At 42.1% G+C, this 20,903-nt stretch overlaps 1 protein-coding gene across 1 annotated transcript in view; it reads left to right on the plus strand.

The window, feature by feature from the left end:
- Positions 1-20,903, plus strand: part of LOC126278144 (uncharacterized) — a 352,141-nt gene that overhangs the window by 319,380 nt on the left and 11,858 nt on the right. The window contains exon 5 of the mRNA XM_049978035.1: positions 3,804-3,990. Within this exon, the coding sequence (XP_049833992.1) occupies positions 3,804-3,990 (187 nt within the window). The remainder of the gene's footprint in view (positions 1-3,803; positions 3,991-20,903) is intronic.

Below are 20,903 nucleotides of genomic sequence, written 5' to 3' on the forward strand. Positions count from 1 at the left end.
GGAAGCACAGAAACGAATTGCAGAAGTTCACGCGCGCCGGGCGATCGGCGTCTCTCAATTTATGTGCATGACGACATTTTGTACGAATACATGGACAATGACCCCCCCCCCCCCCCCATGCACAATGGATCTTGCTGTTGGTGGGGAGGCTTGCGTGCCTCAGCGATACAGATGGCAACCACAACGGAGGGGTATCTGTAGAGAGGCCAGACGAACGTGTGGTTCCTGAAGAGGGGCAGCAGCCTGTTCAGTAGTTGCAGGGGCAACAGTTGTGGATGACTGACTGATCTGGCCTTGTAACACTAATCAAAACGGCCTTGCTGTGCTGGTACTGCGAACAGCTGAAAGCAATGGGAAACTACAGCCGTAATTTTTCCCGAGGGAATGAAGCTTTACTGTATGGTTAAATGATGAGGGCATCCTCTTGGGTGAAATATTCCGGAGGTAAAATAGTCCCCCATTCGGATCTCCGGGCGCGGACTATTCAAGAGGACAACGTTATCGGGAGAAAGAAAACTGGCGTTCTGCGGATCGGAACGTGGAATGTCAGATCCCTTAATAGGGCAGGTAGGTCAGAAAACTTAAAAAGGTGATAGTTTAAAGTTAGATATAGTGGGAATTAGTGATGTTCGGTGGCTGGAGGAACAAAACTTTAGGTCAGGTGAATACAGAGTTATAAATACAAAATCAAATAGGAGTAATGCATGAGTAGGTTTAAAAATGAATAAAACTATAGGAGCGCGTGTAAGCTACTACAAACAGCATAGTGAACGCATTATTGTGGCCAAGAGAGACACGAAGCCCACGCCTACTACAATAGTACAAGTTTATATACCAACTAGCTCTGCAGATGATGAAGAAATTGATGAAATGCATGATGAGATAAAAGAAATTATTCAGGTAATGAAGGGAGACGAAAATTCATGGGTGATTAGAATTCGACAGTAGGAAAAAGGGAGAGAAGGAAACATAGTAGGTGAATATGGATAGGGGGAAAGAAATGAAAGAGGATGCTGTCTGGTAGAATTTTGCACAGAGCATAACTTAATCATAGCTAACACTTGGTTCAAGAATCATAAAAGAAGGTTGTACACATGGAAGAATCCTGGAAATACTAGAAGGTATCAGATAGATTATATAATGGTAAGACAGAGACTTAGGAACCAGGTATTAAATTGTAAGACATTTCCAGGGGCAGATGTTGACTCTGACCATAATCTATTAGATATAAGCTGTAGATTAAAAGTGAAGAAAATGCAAAAAGGTGGGAATTTAAGGAGATGGGATCTGGACAAACTGATTAAACCAGAGGTTGTACAGACTTTCAGGGAGAGCATAAGGGAACAATTGTCACAAATGGAGGAAAGAAATACAGTAGAAGAAGAGTGGGTAGCTCTGAGGAATGAAGTAGTGAAGGCAGCAGAGGATCAAGTAGGTAAAAAGACGAGGGCTAGTAAAAATCCTTGGGTAACAGAAGAAATATTGAATTTAATTGATGAAAGGAGAAAATATAAAAATGCAGTAAATTAAGCAGGCAAAAAGGAATTCAAACGTCTCAAAGGTAGGAAGTGCAAATTGACTGAGTAGGGATGGCTAGAGCACAAATGTAAGGATGTAGAGGCTTATCTCAATAGGGGTACTGCCTACAGGAAAATTATAGAGAGCTGTGGAGAAAAGATAACCACTTGCATGAATATCAAGAGCTCAAATGGAAACCCAGTTCTAAGCAAAGTAGGGAAAGCAGAAAGGTGGAAGGAGTATATAGAGGGACTATACAAGGGCGACGTACTTGAGGACAATATTCTGGAAATGGAAGAGACTGTAGATGAAGACGAAATGGGAGATGAAATACTGCGTGAAGAGCTTCACAGAGCACTGAAAGACCTGAGTCGAAACAAGGCCCTAGGAGCAGAATACATTCCATAGGAACTACTGACGGCCTTGGTAGAGCCAGTCCTGACAAACCTCTACCATCTGGTGAGCAAGATGTATGAGACAGGCAAAATAACCTCAGACTTCAAGGGACTATAATAATTCCAATCCCAAAGAAGGCAGTGGTGACAGATGTGAAAATTACCGAACATTCAGTTTAATAAGCCACAGCTGCAAAATACTAACGCGAATTATATACAGACGAATGGAAAAACTAGTGGAAGCCAACCTTGGGGAAGACCAGTTTGGATTCCGTAGAAATATTGTAACAGTTGAGGCAATACTGACCTTACGACTTATCTTAGGAGAAAGATTAAGGAAAGGCAAACTTAGGTTTCTAGCATTTGTAGACTTAGAGGAAGCTTTTGACAATATTGACTGGAATACTCTCTTTCAAATTCTAATGGAGGCAGGGGTAAAATACACGGAGCGAAAGCCTATTTACAATTTGTACAGAAAGCAGATGGCAGTTGTAAGAGTCGAGGGACGTGAAAGGGAACAATCGGTTTGGAAGGGAGTGAGACAGGGTTGTAGCCCTTCCCCGATATTATTCAATCTCTATATTGAGCAAGCAGTAAAGGAAACAAAAGATAAATTCGGAGTAGGTATTAAAATCCATGGAGTAGAAATAAAAACTTTGAGGTTCGCCGATGACGTTGTAATTCTGTCAGAGACAGCAAAGGACTTGGAAGAGCAGTGGAATGGAATGGACAGTGTCTTGAAAGGAGGATATAAGATGAACATCAACAAAAGCTAAACGAGGATAATGGAATTTAGTTGAATGAAGTCGGGTGATGCTGAGGGAATTAGATTAGGAAATGAGACACTTAAAGTAGTAAAGGAGTTTTGCTATTTTGGGGAGCAAAATAACTGATGATGGTCGAAGTAGAGAGAATACAAGATGTAGACTGGCAATGGCAAAAAAAGCGTTTCTGAAGAAGAGAAATTTGTTAACATCGAGTATAGATTTAAGTGTCAGGAAATCGTTTCTGAAAGCATTTGTATGGAGTGTAGCCATGTATGGAAGTGAAACATGGACGATAAATAGTTTGGACAAGAAGAGAATAGAAGCTTTCGAAATGTGGTGCTACAGAAGAATGTTGAAAATTAGATTGGTGGATCACATAACTAATGAGGAAGTATTGAATAGGATTCGGGATAAGAGAAGTTTGTGGCACAACTTGACCAGAAGAAGGGATCGGTTGGTAGGACATGTTCTGAGGCATCAAGGGATCACCAATTATGCATTGGAGGGCAGCGTGGAGGGTATAACTCGTAGAGGGAAACCAAGAGATGAATACACTAAGCAGATTCAGAAGGACGTAGGTTGCGGTAAGTACTGGGAGATGAAGAAGGTTGCACAGGATGGAGTAGCATGGAGAGCTGCATCAAACCAGTCTCAGGGCTGAAGACCACAACAACAACAACGAAAGGAGATCGGCTCAATGATGCGTTTAGGAGTTACGGCGCACCAAACACCAACCTTTTGATCATGGAGTGAGGACACCTTAAATTCATAAAATATCTGGTCAAATATGGTTCAAATATGTTAAACAATGGAAAATGTTGTATTAGTAATTGAAAATCACATCAGTCATTACTTACCTCACCACCACATGGTACTGCACAGTTACTTTCTGAACACTCGGATAGTTTAGAAGCTAAATAGGGCTCGATTATTACAGAAATTTGCTGTTTACACTAGCGTGGAGAGATTGATACCCGATGGTATCGCATTTTTCGTGATAAGCATTAGGCTTGATTACGTCACAAGAGGTAAACTCGTCACTGGCTCGGCAGCACAACGACAGCAGCACGCAGAGTCTCCGCGTCCGGCACTAACGTGGATGCACACCTATGTGTGTTGCCAGGTGAACTCGTCGCTGACGCAGCGCCACAACGACAGCAACCGACTGAGTCTGCGCGTCCGCCTGCAGCGGAGCAGCTTCTCGGCGCGCGGCGAGCTCTCCCTGAAGTGCGTCGCCTTCCTGTCCTCTGTATACCGCCGAGTCGCCGAGAGGGACATCGGCGCCACGCCACAGCCCTACCCGCAGAAAGGTGAGCCAGCCCCTCTGCCGCCCTCGCACGGGAAGTCGAGGCGAACGTCGATATTGAGTTGCTCGAGGTTTCTAACGTAGGAGTTTGACGGTGCAGAACTTTCCAACGCGTGGAAGGACCGACCACACTAGTTAGATTCTTCCTTTGAATAGACGAAATTGGCCGGGAGATGTAAGACAAGTTACTTAGTCACAAGCAGAACATGAGGGACATCATATTGGGGGTCCTATGTAAGATCGCTAAGCGGGTCTAAGGCTTCCACTCAGTCCCTTGTTAACCAGTAAGATGTGGCAGTTGAAAACAGCCAAACGGAAGCTGAAGTTTTACCTTTCAAGAAAGTTTCTCGCGGGAGAATCGTACAAAGATATCATAATTTTACTACCCGACGGACTCTCGTATGGACGACGTAGCGATAAGAATCCCTGGTGTGCCGCGCGGGATTAGCCGAGTGGTCTGGGCGCTGCAGTCATGGACTGTGCGGCTGGTCCCGGCGGAGGTTCGGGTCCTCCCTCGTCCATGAGTGTGTGTCTTTGTCCTTAGGATAATTTAGGTTAAGTAGTGTGTAAGCTTAGGGACGAATGACCTTAGCAGGTACGTCCCATAAGATTTCACACACATTTGGACATTTTGAACATCCATGGTGTAGAGGAAGAACTAAAACATTTGAAACCAGTTAAATCATCAGGGCCGGATGGAATCCCAGTTCGGTTTTACAAACACTACTGAACCGCTTTAGCCCTTTATCTAGCCTACAATTTATCGTGAGTCTCTCGCCCAGCACAAGGTCCCAAGCAACTGAGATAACGTGCAGGTGACACCAGTATACAAGAAGTGTAGAAGAACGGATCCAACAAATTAAGACCAAAATCTGTAACTTAGATTTGTTGCAGAACATATTCTTAGTTCGAATGTAACAAACTTTCTTGGCACTGAGAAGTTTGTATCCGCGAATTAACATGGTTTTGGAAAGCATCGATAGTGCGAAACTCAGCTTGCCCTTTTCCCACATGAGATACTGAGAACTACGAAAGAAGGAGATCAAGCAGATTCCATATTTCTAGATTTCAGGAAAGCACTTGTCACAGTGTCACATTGCAGGCTGTTAACGAAGTTACGAGCCTAAGGCATAAGTTTACAGATATGTGAGTGGATCGAAGTCTTCTTAAGTAATAGAATGCACTATGTTGTCCTCGACGGTGAGCGTTCGCCAGATACAAGTGTATCGTCAGGAGTGCCCCAAGGAAAAGTGGTAGGGCCGCCGTTGTTCTCCATATACATAAATCACTTGGAGCGCAGGGTGGACAGTAATCAGGGGTTGTCTACTGACGACGCTGTGGTGTGCTGTAATGTGTCGAATTTGAGTGATTGAAGGAGGATACAACACGACTTAGACAAAATTTCTAGTTGGTGTGATGAATGGCGGCTAGCTCTAAATGTGAAAAATGTAAGTTAATGTGGGTGATTTGAAAGAACTAACCTGTAACTTTTGGTTACAGTGTTACTAGTGTTCCGCTTGACACAGTCAACTTGTTGAAATATCTGGGCGTAACGTTCCAAAACGGTATGAAATGGAATGAGCATGTGAGTACCGTGGTAGGGAAGGTGAATGGTCGACTTCAGTTATTGGGATAATTTTATGAAAGACTGGTTCATCCGTAAAGATGACCGCATTTAGGACGCTCGTGCTACCTATTCTTGAATACTTTTCGAGTGTTTGGGAGCCGCACCAGGTCAGATTGAAAGAAGACGTCGAAGCAATTAAGAGACTGGCTGCTAGATTTGTCACCGGTAGGTTCGAACATGTACGTGTTACGGAGATGCTTTAGGAACTCTAATGGGAATCCCTAGAAGAAGGTGACGTTTTCGAGAAACACTACTGAGAAAATTTAGAGAATCGGCGTTGCAAGCTGGCTGCCCAACGATTCTACTGCCGCCAACAAACATTGTGGATATGGACACGGAGATAAGATTCGTGAAGTTAGGGCTAATACGGAGGCATATAGATAGTTGTTTTTGCCTCTCTCCGTTTGCGAGTGGAACAGGAAAGGAAATGACTAATAGTGGGGTAGAGTAACCCCCGCCACGCCCCTTACGGTGGCTTGCGTAGTATCTGTGTAGATATAGACATAGATCTGTACCGTTTTTAGTTGCCTTAATTTGTAATATCTAAATTGTGCCTACTAGGCTTACAGAATATGTGACATAATGGACTGGATGACCGGACATACATTGAGACATCAAAGAAATACTTCAAGGTATCTGAGGGAGATGTTGAGAGTAAAAATTATTTGGGTGGGGGATGTGCGGAGCATGGAATATGTTTAACAAAAAATTAAAAACCTTGGGTGTAAGTGCTATTCTCACATGAAGGGTATGGCACGTAAGAGGAAGAAGAAACTCCACAGTGACATACAAATTTGTAGTCATACTACTTCTTCTTCAGCACTTCAAGTATTAGGCACCTGCTTTTACTGTGCTCATCTCTTCCGTGACATTCCCAAACGACTACAACCTAAGGTGCGGTAAAACAGGACCCCAGCAGCGACTGCGTAGAGCTCAGCATAGCGATAGGAGACAGTGGAGGTGAGGGCATCACATGAGTCGGAGAACGTTCTCCGTATTTTGCTGGCACCTATTGAAAGCCGCGGTCACCACTGATCATAGAAGGTAAGCCTCGTCCTGGTTCAAATGGCTCTGAGCAGTATGGAACGTAACATCTATGGTCATCAGTCCCCTAGAACTTAGAAATTCTTAAACCTAACTAACCTAAGGACATCACACAACACACAGCCATCACGAGGCAGAGAAAATCCCTGACCCCGCCGGGTATCGAACCCGGGAATCCGGGAGTGGGAAGCGAGAACGCTACCGCACGACCACGAGATGCGGGCAAGACTATATGAATCACTTACAACGAACAGGAGGCTTTCAGTATCTTCCGTCAATTTTTAACGTATCATTTCCCATCGAGTATATTTTGTCTGACAGAAAAAACGCAAGTGTTTCGCCTCACCCGCAACGGGGTGATGTCGACTTGTGCATAAATGCCTCCTTCACAGTTTTACATGAGATGCGGCACGCCGGGCTTCCTCTCCTGTGTCAATTTCTTCAACTCGCACCACAATTTACACTCATCGTAGACCATTTTTTTGTCGGATATAGTGAAGTCTCTGACTTTCCCTATATATTTTACCCTCTCCCGTTCCTTCTAGCACACGGAAGTTATTTCCTGGTGTCTTCATTCATGTATTACCAACCAATGTTCTCAAAATGTTACTTTCTTCTCCAGTTTCGTGGAGGTCAATCTCATTCCGTATGTTATTAGTTCACCTAATTTTCAACATCCGTCTGCAGCATAAAAAACACTTTGATGGCCTTATTTTACTGTTTTCCTACAGTCCATTATTCACTTCTATAGATCCCTGTGGTCCGAATGTTCACACTGAAAATTTTTTTTCTCAAATTATTTCCGGCATTTCTGATACTAGTCGACATCTTTCGGTTAGAAACACCCTTTTCACTGTATTAACCTGCCTTTTTGTCTTCCTTCCTTCGTCCATCACGTATTATTTTGCTTCCAGTTTGTGGTGACTGTAATTATGATGTGAAGTTCACCGCTAACGTCCTTCCATACTCGCAATCGCTTCTCTGTGGTCAGTAGACTGATCATTGAATTCAAGAGGTCCAGAAGTTCTTCTTGACTTTCACTGAGAATAGCAATATCATTAGCGAAACTTAGCACTGATATTGGTTCACCATGAATTTTAGTTTTATTCCTGTACATCCTTGTTGTTTCCTTCTATGCACATTTTGAACAGTGAATTGCATCCTGTCTTAAACCCTACATCTACGTAGATATTCCTCAAGCCATCGTACGGTGCATGGCGGAGGGTACTCCGTACCACTACTAGTCATTTCTTTTCCTATTCCACTCGCAAACAGAGCGAGGAAAAAACCCCTGTCTACATGCCTCCCTATAATAACTCATTTCTCGAATCATATCTTCGCGGACCCTATGTTCAAAGTTTGCTGGCAGCAGCAAGATCGTTTGGCAGTCAGCTTCAAATGTAGGTTCACTAAATTTTCTCAATTGCGTTTCTCGAAAAGAACGTCGCCTTCCCTCCAAGGAGTCCCATTTGACTTCCCGAGGCCCATCTGTAACACTTAAGTGTTGTTCGGGGCTACAGGTAACAAATCTAGCGACCCGCCTCTGAACTGCTTCGATGTTTTTCTTCAATCCGACCTGGTAAGGCACCTAAACACTCGAGCAAGACTCAAAATTTGGTCACACCAAAGTTCTGTATATTTTGTCTCCTTCACGGGTGAACCAGTCTTTCATAAACTTCTTCCAATAAACCGAAGTCGACCATTCGACTTCCGTATCACAGTTCTCACAAGCTCGTTCCATTTTATATCACTTTGTAATTTATCTAAAAGAGTTGACTGTGCGAAGCGGGATAGTAGTAATACTGTAACCGAACAGTACAGCTTTGTTCTTCCTAAAAATCCGCATTAACATAAATTTTCCCACATTTAGAGCTGGCTGCCATTTATCACACTAACTATAAATTCTGTGCACGTCGTCTTGTGACTTTCTACACTCACTCACCTTCGACACATTACCGTACACCACAGCGTCATCAGAAAACAATCGCAGAGTGATGCCCACCCTGTCGGCCAAAACTTTTATGTATAAAAACGGCAGCGGTTCTACCACACTTCCCTGGGGCTCTCCGGGCGGTACCCCTGACTCTGATGTATACTCGCCGCCGAGGACCACATACTGGCTTCTATCACTTAAGAACTCTTCGAACCACTCACATGTCTGTGAACGTATATGGCTGTACCTTCCATAACGGCCTGCAAGGTGGCACCGTGTCAAATGCTTTCCGGAAATCTAAAAATATGGAACCTACCTATTGTCCTACATCCATGTTCGCTGTGTATCATATGAAAAAAGGGCTACCTGAGATTCAACCGAGCGATGCTTCTTAACCCTGCTGCTTCGTGGGCGTAAGTTTCGCTGTCTCAAAAATGGTTCAAATGGCTCTGAGCACTATGGGACTTAACTTCTGAGGTCATCAGTCCCCTAGATCTTAGACCTACTGAAACCTAACTAACCTAAGGATATCACAAACATCCATACCCGAGGCGGTATTCGAACCTGCGACCGTAGCGGTTACGTGTTTCCAAACTGTAGCGCCTAGAACCGCTCGGCCACCTCGGCTGGCTCAGTCTCAGGAAATTTTATTATGTTCGAAGTCAAAATATGTTCAAAGATTCGGCAGTAAATGGAAGTTAGTGGTGTTGGTCTGTAATTTTTGAGGGTGCGTTCTTTTGCCCGTCTTATATACAGGAGTCACTTCCGCATTCTTCCAGTCGCTTGGAGCATTGTGCTAGGGGACAGATTCGCCATAAATACAAGCTACGTGAGAAGACAGTGACATAGAGAAAACTCTGTATAACCGAATTAGGATTCCATCTGGACCTGATGATTTATTTGCTTTCATATCTTTCAGTTGTTTCTCTACGCAAGAGATGCTTGTTACTAAATCGTCCATACGGGAGTTTGTCGGATGGTATGCTTGTAGGATTCTTGAACGTGATATTTAAGACTTTTGCTTTCGTTTTGCTATTCTCAACTGCCAAACCAGACTGGTCAAGAGGGGGCTGAATGGGAGCCTTAGACCGGCTTAGCAATTTTACAAGGAATACCATCACTTCGTTCTTGGGGTTCAATTCGTACTGTTCTCTCTGTATTTATGTACATCGATAAAACTAAATGTAAGGACGTCAATATCTTGAGTCAAAGAGCAATGACGCTATTAAACGTGGCGACAATAGCGGATAGGTCGAAAGTATACACCGAAGGCCCCAGCGAGTTCGAATAAAAGACTGATGGCGCGATGGAGGTGGAGTGAAAGTGAATATGGAGGACGTAGCTGATCCAGTATTATACAGTGAGATCCATTATTAGATGCAAACAGAGCTTTGGAAGACTCGATATCAAACAACGGGGAAGGAATATTTAACTGTCCTTGGGAATTCATAAAATTAAATTATTCCGTTTGGTTTGTTGAATCAATGAGACTTGAGCCAACGGCCTTGCCGCAGTGGTAATGCCGGTTTCCGTCAGATCACCTAAGTTAAGCTCTGTCGGTGTGGTCTAGCACCTGGATGGGTGATAATTTGGTTTTCCGGTCTCTCTTGGCAAGAGGGGCGCACTCAGCACTTGTGAGGCAGACTGAGGAGCTACTCGATTGAGAAGTAGCTGCCCGAGTCTCGTAAACTGACATACGGCCCGGAGAGCGGTGTGCTGACCGCATGCCGCTCCATATCCGAATCCAGTGACGGCTGTGGGATGAGGATGACACGGCCGCTGGTCGGTACTGTTGGGCCTTCCTTCCGAGGCCAATTCGGACGGAGTTTCTTATGAGACTTCCGGAAAAATATCGTGCACCCAAAGTCACAGATAGCATGGGCGGATAGAGTCAAAGACTGTTATACAGTCAACTCAGCGGTAATGCAGCAACGTTGCTCACGTGATCAGTAAAAAGAATAATATGTTAAGAAAATGGGAGATACAAGATCTGATGTTCCACTTCATAATATTGTATGCCCAAGACATGTGAAAGAAACATACACCTTCAAAAGATTCCTTTACATAAAAAGTCTTGGAAAATATAACCTGGTGTTAAACGCTCGAAATTCTCAAAATAATAAAGGTAAAATGGTGTGCCTCATATTCCATGATGTCCATATAGTTTCATAAACGTTACTCCACGTTTCAGATCCGATGATGGCATCTTCAGAGTGCTGAAACCGGTCATCTAGTAAATGATATTGAAGCTATCGTGGCTTTTCAATTATTTTAAAAACAGAGTGATCGCCCCACGACAAACCATCTGTTCATTGCATAATATGGGTAAGCTACAGGGAAAGACGGGTAATACACCATGTACATAGCAACCAGAACGTTTCTTATCTTTTAGAATCAAGACGTGCACCAGTTATCGTGTGCTGCTCTTTGCTATTTACTTTTCATTATTATTGTAATAAATTCATCCTATGCTATTTGTTTGGTGTTTTATTTGTTCAGTGTCCTTCGTAGTGTTTCGTAACAGTCATATATCTCATAATCGCCGAGGAATAGTTGTTGCACAATTTTAGCCACACAGTGTCCATGGTACACTGCTTTATATTACCACTGCTGATGTACCGGCAACGATAGTTCAAGTATACATGCCGACGTCGTAGGCGGAAGATGAAGAGATCAGTTATATGAAGTTACCGAATGAGTAATTCAGTATGTAAAGGGTGATCTAATAGACATGGGGAACTGAAGTTGTGTCGTAGGGGAAGCACTAGAAGGAAGGGTTAAGGTACAATATGGGCTTGGTAATGGGGATAAGAGAGGAGAAAGACTAATTGAGTTCTACCGTAAATTTCAGCCAGTAACAGAGAATACTCTGTTCAAGAATCACATGAGGAGGAGATATATTTGAATCCGCCCCGGGGACACGGAAGATTCCGAAATCAGATACTGGAGTGTAAGGCGTACCCAGGAGCAGATAAAGACTCAGATAACAATTTGGTATTGGTGAAGTCTAACAGACTAGTCAGTAAAAATAATTCCGCTACGAAGTGGCATATGGGAGTACTAAGGAATGAAGAAATACATTTGAAGTTCTCTAAGGCTACTGATACTGCGTTAAGAAGTAATTCAATAGGCGTTTCAGTAGAAGAGGAATGGACATCTCTAGAAAAAGGGCAATTACAGAAGTTGGGAAGTAAAACATAGGTACAAATAAGTAACTGCGAATAAGTCATGGGTAGCACAAGAAATAATTTAGTTGTTCGATGAAAGAAGGAAATAAACAATTTTCAGGAAATTCAGGAATGAAATAAATGGGAAGTGCACAGAACCTAAGCTGAAATGGAAACATGAAAAGTGTGTTAAAATCGAAGAAGACTTGATTGTCGAAGCACTCACTCACCATATAGAAACATCAAAACAATCTTCGGTGAAATTAAAAGCAGTGGTGGTAACATTAAGAGTGGAACAGAAATGCAACAGTTAAATTGAGAGGAGAGAGAGGTTAGGTGGAAAGAGTGGAAAGAGAAGAAGAACCGAGAGTCCGCAGGGAAGAGATATGGGATCCCGCGTCAGAAACAGAAATTAAAAGAGCTCTGGGCGACTTGATACGAAATAAGGCAGAAGAGATAGGTAACATTCCACCGGAATTTCTAAAATCACTCGGCGAAGTGGCAACAAAGTGACTGTTCACGTTGGCCTGTAGAAAATACGACTCTGACGATATACCACCCGACGTTTGGAAAAGTATCGTTCACACAGCTCAGAAGAATGAATGATCACACAAGCGCGAGAATTATCGCACTGTCACCTTAAAAGCTAATGCATCCAAGTTGCTGACACGAATAATATCCAGAAGAATGGAAAAGAAAATTATGGATTGCTAGGTGACGATCAGTTTGGCTTTAGGACAGGTAAAGGCACAAGAGAGTATTTCTGACATTGCTGGTGATAATGGACGCAAAACTAACGGAAAAATCAAAACACGTTCATAAGATTTGTCGACCTGGAAAAGGTGTAAAATGGTGCGAGATGTTCGAAATTCGGAAAAAATAAGGTAAGGTATAGGGAAAGGTGGGTAATACACATCATATCCATGAGTCAAGATGAAACAATAAGAGTCGAAGACAAGGGGGAAGTGCTCGGATGAAAATGAGTGTTAGTCAGTGATGTAGTATTCCACCCCTACTGTTCAATCTATGCATCGAAGGAGCAGTGATACATAAAAGGAAAGAATTAAAATTCAAGGCGAAAGTATATCAATTATACGATTCGCTGATGAAAGTGCTATTCTGAGTGAAAGTGAGTAAGAATTACATGATGTGTTGAATGTAATGAACAGTCTAATGTGCACGGAATATGGATTAAGAGTAAACCGAAATAAGGCGAAAGTAATGAGAAGCAACAGAAATGAGAAGAGCGAGAAACTTAACATCAGAACTAATGGTCACGAAGCAGATGAAGTTGAAGAATTTTGATACCTTGACAGCAGAGTAACACCGATGACGGACGAAGCAAATACATCAAAAGTTGCTAGCGCTGACAAAGCACGGTATTCCTGGCCAAGAAAAATCTAATATTATCAAACATAGGCATTAATTTGGGGAAGAAATTCTGAGAATGTACGTTTGGGGCAGTGCATTGTATAGTAGTGAGACATGAACTGGGGAAGAACAGAAACACAAGAGAATCGAAAAATTTGAGATGTGGTACCGTCCGGAGTGGCCGTGCGGTTCTAGGCGCTGCAGTCTGGAGCCGAGCGACTGCTACGTTTGCAGGTTCGAATCCGGCCTCGGGCATGGATGTGTGTGATGTCCTTAGGCTAGTTAGGTTTAATTATTTCTAAGCTCTAGGCGACTGATGACCTCAAAAATGAAGTCGCAAAGCGCTCAGAACCATTTGAGATCTGGTGCTACACAAGAATGTTGAAAATCAGGTGGACTGATAAGGTATGGAATGAGGAGGTTCGCCGCAGAATCGGCGAGGAAACGAAGATATAGAAACACCGAAAGAAAAAGAGACAGAATGATAGGACGTGTGTTAAGACATCAGTGAATGAATTCCATGGTACTAGAGGATCCTGGAGAGGGTAGAAACTGTAGGGGAAGAGTAAGACTGGAATAGATCTACTATATAACTGAGGATGTAGCTTGCAAGTGCTATTCTGAGACGAAGAAGTTTTTGTTTTTGGGACACTGGAAGCTGTGCCTTGAATAATATTTAAGAAAAAGAGTCCATGCCATTTCTTTTCTCTTATGACTGTAAAGGGCACCCACAATTTTTTATAATTCTGTGATGGCTCGACCATTCTTCCTATAACAGGGCTTTCTTGTAGCCGTTAACTTCCTATTTAGCAGCTATAGTGTTTATCATTGTTTGCCAAACCGTCTGACTTTCCTTAAAAATTAAGTGAAATTTAGCTCTAATTCATACCACAAAGAAAAACGGGCAACAGAAGTGTGGCTACTGAACTTCAGATCGACCAATTAGCGGTTAAACCCTACTAAATATATGCTAATAGTCCTCTTTCTTAAAGGTTACGGTAGATAGAGATCAGAGGGGAAGGGAAGGCATGCTAATATACACTTTTTAGCCAAGGTGAGCGAATTAAATAGCTGCATAAAAGTCATATACTTACATACAAAATTTATAACCCCATAGTTCGTTACAACAAACCTTACTAACGGAACAATTGTGGTTATTTAGTAAGGATTGGGTTCATTAAGGAATACAACATGAACGTCCATTGCTTATGTACATTCTCAGAGAAACCAAGAGCAAAATTTACCATTTTCCATTTATGAATGAATCGTCGAAGATGACTTGTGACTCACCGAAGAGTATCGCTGAAGTTAACTGGGCATAACGTTGCCTGAAGTAAACCATGACGAATTAAAGAACAAGCTCGTTTACATCCGATTGTAAGTGACACGGTAGATGAAATGTTATTCGCAGCGATCCAGCACTGCTCTTAACGATGAAGGTTAATCAGTATAGAGACTCCCGACTCCAGACTGAAACACCTAAGATGAAAAAATGCACACAACCAGCACACAAGCAACACACAATGCAACTCTCTGTCACAGTTTGTATCGTTCGCGCTCCGGTAACTTTTGTACAGACCCCAACTACCCTTCCTCTGCTACAGAGAACGAACTAACTTGATGGAGACGCACTGACCCATCACCAGGACGAGTTTCCCAGCAATAGCAGCTGCCCTCTCCAGTCAGGAGACAGGAGAGACAATGCCTGGCACATTCGTCTCAAAGTTTTTCACTCTGTTTAACGTTCAACATTCGAACAAAACCTCCCCTGTCCTAAGCTCCTGGAGAGCCAATAGTGACAACCTCAGACACCCACCCGCCAGGGTGGCGTCTCGAGCCAACTATGAAATTTCAGGTGCCGTTCCCAGGCTTCTACTGCAAAGTAAAACTAAGAATTTTCATCTTAATTCACCTATTCGCATGCGTTATAAATTACACCGAGATTCATTCGATCCAGCTGTCATCCATGTTTAGGACAAGTACAAAGATACAAAGTGTGCTGGATATTAATGTGGTAAATATGAAAATAAAACCCACTCAGTTTCGTTTCCCAGCGTGATCTTCCTCCTTGCCACGTCAAATATGAGAAAACACAGGCATAGAAACTATGTTCTGCTTTCTCTATCAATACAAAAATCGTAAAACCACAAAATTACTCGAAATGTGCACAGTTCTTTATTACGTTGTTCATACAGCCGTTGTATCCGGCGTCCTACATTCAACAAATTGTTCAACAGGTTGTTTGAATTCATATTTCTTAATTAGTAGAACTTCCTTTTCCACTTATTCATTGCAGATTACCCTACCTTATAATACTTTTAGACACTCTCCAGCTAGATCACTGAGCGAGGTTGTGTGGCGGTAATTAAATGGACAAGTATTACGTAGGACTGTGGTTCAAGTTACGATCCGACTAGGTATCTTGTGATTTTCCCGTATTGCTTCAAGCAAGTTCTGCGTGGTTCCTTTCAAAGGGGTCTCTGAAATCCTTCCCACTACTTCTCTAATGCGAACTTGATCTCCACCTGTAATAACCTAGTCGTCAACGTGATGTTACACCCTAATTTTCGCTACTGCCATGCTTCCAGCGAAGATCTATCATTCCTTGTTAAAGTTCGCCTGTCATAAAGGAAACAGTGCAATGTAATCAGCAAAGAAAAGCTATCTTTCGGGTTTCCCATGCCCCTCTACCTCAACGACAACTTTATGGGTAGTATGGGTGTTGGATCGTCTTCTGCGAGTAGAATAAAGACATATTTGGATCACACGTGCTTAGTTTTTTTTTTAATGCATCTGCAATATAACAATTCTGGCGCTGTTTACAAATATGCTTAACAAGGCCGTAAACAGTTGTCATGTTTAAAACTGTTGTTTTATTACTCACATTTTTTGGCTCCCACATTATTTCCATGCGCTCTTTTCCACTGTTCTTCTATGCAAACATGCTCGATTTTTAACACAGTGCACTGCACTGACATGAAATGTTTTCTCGTTCGCATGTTTTTATCCACCCATATTTTTTTGACTCTGATACCGCCCGTCAGTTTCCCTCTGTTCTTTTTTCTTTATTTGTGTCGTGTATGTTGGTACATGTCAGCTGAATTTTCAGCACATTCATTTCGCAAGAAGGGTGATATATAACCTCTCCTTGCATTAAAACGGTAAAATAACAGAGATAATCAGGGAAGTGACTGAAACCTGTAGGTTAATGGCATATTTACCCCACTCATTTGTTGCTGTTGATAGTAACAGTAGTTGTAGCCGGCGGCTAGCAGCTTTCATAACGCCGCCGATTTACAGAGGACGTAACCTCGATATCTTCAGCACTGTGAATCGACTGGGAGATCGCCGGCAAGATAAGGGTCTTTAGTTGAGGCGCAGAAGTTGGCGTGGGGTGACATGTTTTGAAGTGAGACTTTGGTTTAGTTGGGTTGTCTATGTGGAGCTTTCAGGCTGCTCAAGAAGAAACGGACTTTTACCTTCTTGAGGCCGTTCTGAGGGAGATCGACCGAGTAAAGTTTTGCTGCAACACTGTGAGTGACCATTGTGGTTCAGAGCTCTTAGACGTCTGAGGTTGGTTAGGTGTAATTGATGAGTTTCCAGTACCTTCTGCGTTCAGTTTATTAAATAACGATTTTCGGGATTATCTACGTTTTCGTGATATATAATCCCTTAAATTATTTCTTATCTGTTTGTAATTGCAATTCCGACTTCGGGTGGCCAACTGGGCCTTTGTTATGTCCGCTGATTTCGAATAGGTTCTTACAGTGCTTCTTCTTCGATTTATCTACTTAAATGATGCCTCTCCAATATTTCCGGCAGTTTCCACACGTAGTTTTCATAATTAAGGCAAGCTTTATTTGATATTGATTGCACGCTGTGCAAGAGAGTTTTTCATGTATCTCATGGTGTTAAATAGCTACTTCACATTACTTTCTTCTGAAGTTAAATTCATCCAGTCATGTCTAATGTTGGTTCTGTCAATAATGAATACGTAATTTTTCAGTTTTTGTCGAGGTTCCTTCATCGATCAACGCAACTGGTACTAGGTACCCCCTTGAATGTCTTGTAGATTTTGGATAGGGCCGTTCTGTGCTCCTCTTGTTTCTCAGTTTTGTTCCATTAATGTTTTAATATCACACCCAACCGGTCGCCGGCGAAATTGTTACGAATTAACCGATGTTTCTTTGTGAGTCCCCACATGTGAGAAACTGATCATTCCAGGCTACCTTTGTTTCTCTTGCACATATTCATTATCCACACACAACCATAAAAATCAATTATTGCTCTGCAAATACAGTATGAGTGTGTATGTGTTTTACAATTATTATTTTGTTAAATATGTTTATTATGATACTGGTGTGAAGGTTCAAGACTCGATATGTTACCTAGACTGTATTATTTTGTTAAATCTTTTTATTATGGTACTGGTGTGGAGGTTCGTGACTAGATATGTTGCCTACACTACATTATAAAAGAATGAAGTAGATGACTCGAACGTGGAAATGTGGAACATGAAAACGAGAAAATATAGTCCTTGCATTGCAGTCAATCAGGATGTCACGCCTGTGTAGAGAAGAACGCATAGAAATAATGTAGGAGTCTAAACAGGGAACAATCAAAACCCAATTTTCAACGTGAGATCTGTTTATGCTCTAGTTAAACCTATTTTTACACAAAATAGGAATTGCTACAGTTACCTCTGAGGTGTTTTACGTAAGGTGAAACGCGTTTGGTCTATATAAACCAAATTACTGTCGCAGAAGGTGGTGTACCCTTATATTACTTGAAAGAAGGTGCTATTTCAGATAGATTCATTTGACACGTACACATTACTCGTTTTCGCAGTTTCAGGATCTTTATTTCCTCTAGAGCCTCTGAGAATATTTTTGGTTGAATGTAATCACCTTGACTGACTTCTCTACACTGATGAAATTCTCACTGCGTTAACATAGTATTAGTTGCTGCATTGTTAACGTATGAATTTATCCGCTTAGTAACTTCGAAAAAACCAATTTGTTTCTCAAGGCCTGTTATGGCAGTTTTTACTGAAACATAAATTAAAAGCATTCTTAGAATATAATAACCATGTACTCACTATCCACGTCGCGCTTCGTAAGTGGTCAATAGAGCTCAATTAACTTGTGTTTTGGTTAATGTTCTTGTTTGAAAAATTTCAGTAGAAGTCATCTACATTGCGCAGAGGAGGTAGTTGGGACTGTTGTTTTCTGTGTTTTGTGTGCCTGATTTTTTCTGACATTGAGGAAACACTGGATTTTCCGATCTGGGGAACTGTCTTCACCCAAAGACATTCTGAAAATGGTTTTGTACGTTACTTTATACTACAGTACTTGCAATTTGCAACTTGTTTCCCTCATACAGTTATTATTTTTTTATTACTGTTGTCATAAATAATCTGCTTTAAATCTTCAATTGTCTTTTAACCTTTACAACTCCTGGTCTCTACAGAGGTATAAGAAGCTATAATCAACACCATGTTCAAATCTTATTTCCAAACCCTTTTTGCAGACCTTTTGCTCATATTTGTTACTGTCAGAAGCCTGGTACTATATTAGGAAACTAACACATTTCTCCATTACTTCTTTATGATACAGAAGCTGAGTTAGTAATAGAACACGTACTTTTACCTCACAATTTCGGCCAAACAAACAAAGGAAAATAAAAATAAACGTCGATTGAAGGAGTGATAACGTAAATATTTCGTCCGCGTAAGTTTTGTGCTTGAAAATACAAGGCGATGCTCTGCTAAGGAAATATTTTCTTTCTAAGTGAGATGTTCAATGTACTTTCACTTTAGTCGTGATGTCACGAGTTAATTTTTCATAAAACGAAAATAATCCATTTCTTACGGAGGTTGGAAGAACAAACTTACCATGTAGCTATCGTAGTGCTCAATCCGTCGCATTTTGCACTGTCCTGTCCTGTCCTGTGAAAACTGGAAGTTAATGACTATATCTCTTGACTAGTGATTGATGAATCTTAATTTCAAGTTAGAGGACAGGTGCCAAAGAGTTTTTCATTTACTTTCGTGATACTGACTGTCCCATAATATGAAATTCTGATGATGCACTAACAAAAGTCAGACCTTAATTTTCTCCTCATTGTTGTCGTACCAATCTTTAAACTTTGCTGGTGTGTGAATATGCAATTCTCTACGGAGAGTAGTATCTGTCTCTTTCAATATCTGTGGTCACATAAATTCCTTTCACGTATTTCATCTGTTCCCATTAGGTTCAGTGCCTCCATAGGACATACTTCCAGGGCTTTCACCACATCAACGTCTGGAAAAAAAAGTGTGGATTATGTTCCTCACATTGTTTTCTCTAGAAGCAAATCCTTCTGTAGGCGACTGTATAAGAGAGAGCTCCTCATTCTGCAGGACAATTCCTCATTTACAAAAAATTAATTTCTGGTCCCCTCTGTTTTCCGTCACAGCTGCAGATTAACTGTATGATAAAAAGCGACCGGACGTCCCTATTTAATGCGTATGTGCCAGCTCTATAGTAGGTAGATATCACTATAGTGGTGTCTGACCCCTCCAGCCTCCCCCCCCCCCCCCCCCCCACACACATCACTACGATGTAAAAGGAGGCAGTAGACAAGTGGTAAGAGTAGAACAGGTCTGTAAGTATAACTCCTCATTCAGTTTGAAAGTCGACTAGACATTGGGTGACAGATTCATCACCGACAGATCAGTCCTTCTAAAGGTGCGCAAGTCGACTACTGGCGATGTGCGTGTGAAGCGAAAACGTGAAGGAACAACCACAGCTAGGTCAGGGCCCGCTAGACGTGATGTGCGTGAAGTCAGATGCAGTTGTGCACTGCAGAGTGTGGTTGTACGTGTAATGTCACGTGAAATTGGTGGAAGGGATCACTTGTGATTTCCAGAGTGCTACCATATTGCAACCAAGATAGACAGAGAGCCCACATCCACCACAATAGTACAAGATGATGTGTCAACAAGCTCCAAAGGTGACGAGAAGATCGAAAAATGTATAATGAGATAAAAGAAATTATTCAGATAGTTAAGGAAGACGAAAATCTAATATTCATCAGGAACTAGAATTAAGCAGTGGGAAAAGGAAGATAAAGAACAGTAGTAGGTGAATAAGGACTGGGAGAAAGAAATGAAAGAAGAAACCACCAAGTAGAATTTTTCACAGAGCATAACTTAATCATAGCAAACACTTGGTTTAAGAATCGTGAAAGAAGTTTATATACGTGGAAGGGAATTGGAGACACCAGTAGGTTTCAAATTTAAAATAGACACATAAAAAAAAGTTTTCCATCACCCCGGTTCCCAAAACTCAAAAAGATAAACGTTTACTGTAGATACTGCATCACAGACACAGTCCCTCTGACTGTTCAGATATGTCACTAAACCCGACCAAAGATGTAAACAACCATGCATCTGCAGCGCCTATTAGACGGAGAGGGTCCGACAGCCGATCAGTTCTAGTCATTCCAGCAGGAAGGAGGTACACGCCTCGTGTTGTCTACAGTTCATCCATGATTAGACGGTCAACACCGCGGTTCGATCGCGTCCGCATCGTTACTTTGTTCCAGGAAGGGCTTTCAAGAAGGGGAGTGTTCAGGCGTCTCGGAGTGAACCAAAGCGGTATTGTTCCGACAGGGAAGAGATATCGAGAGACAGGAACTGTCGATGACACGCCTCGTTCAAGCCGCCCAAGGGCTACTACTGCAGTGGATGCCCGCTACCTAAGCATTACGGCACGGAGGAACCCTGACAGCAA

This window comes from Schistocerca gregaria, chromosome 6 (genome assembly GCF_023897955.1).
Source record: "Schistocerca gregaria isolate iqSchGreg1 chromosome 6, iqSchGreg1.2, whole genome shotgun sequence".
Lineage (NCBI taxonomy): Eukaryota > Metazoa > Arthropoda > Insecta > Orthoptera > Acrididae > Schistocerca > Schistocerca gregaria.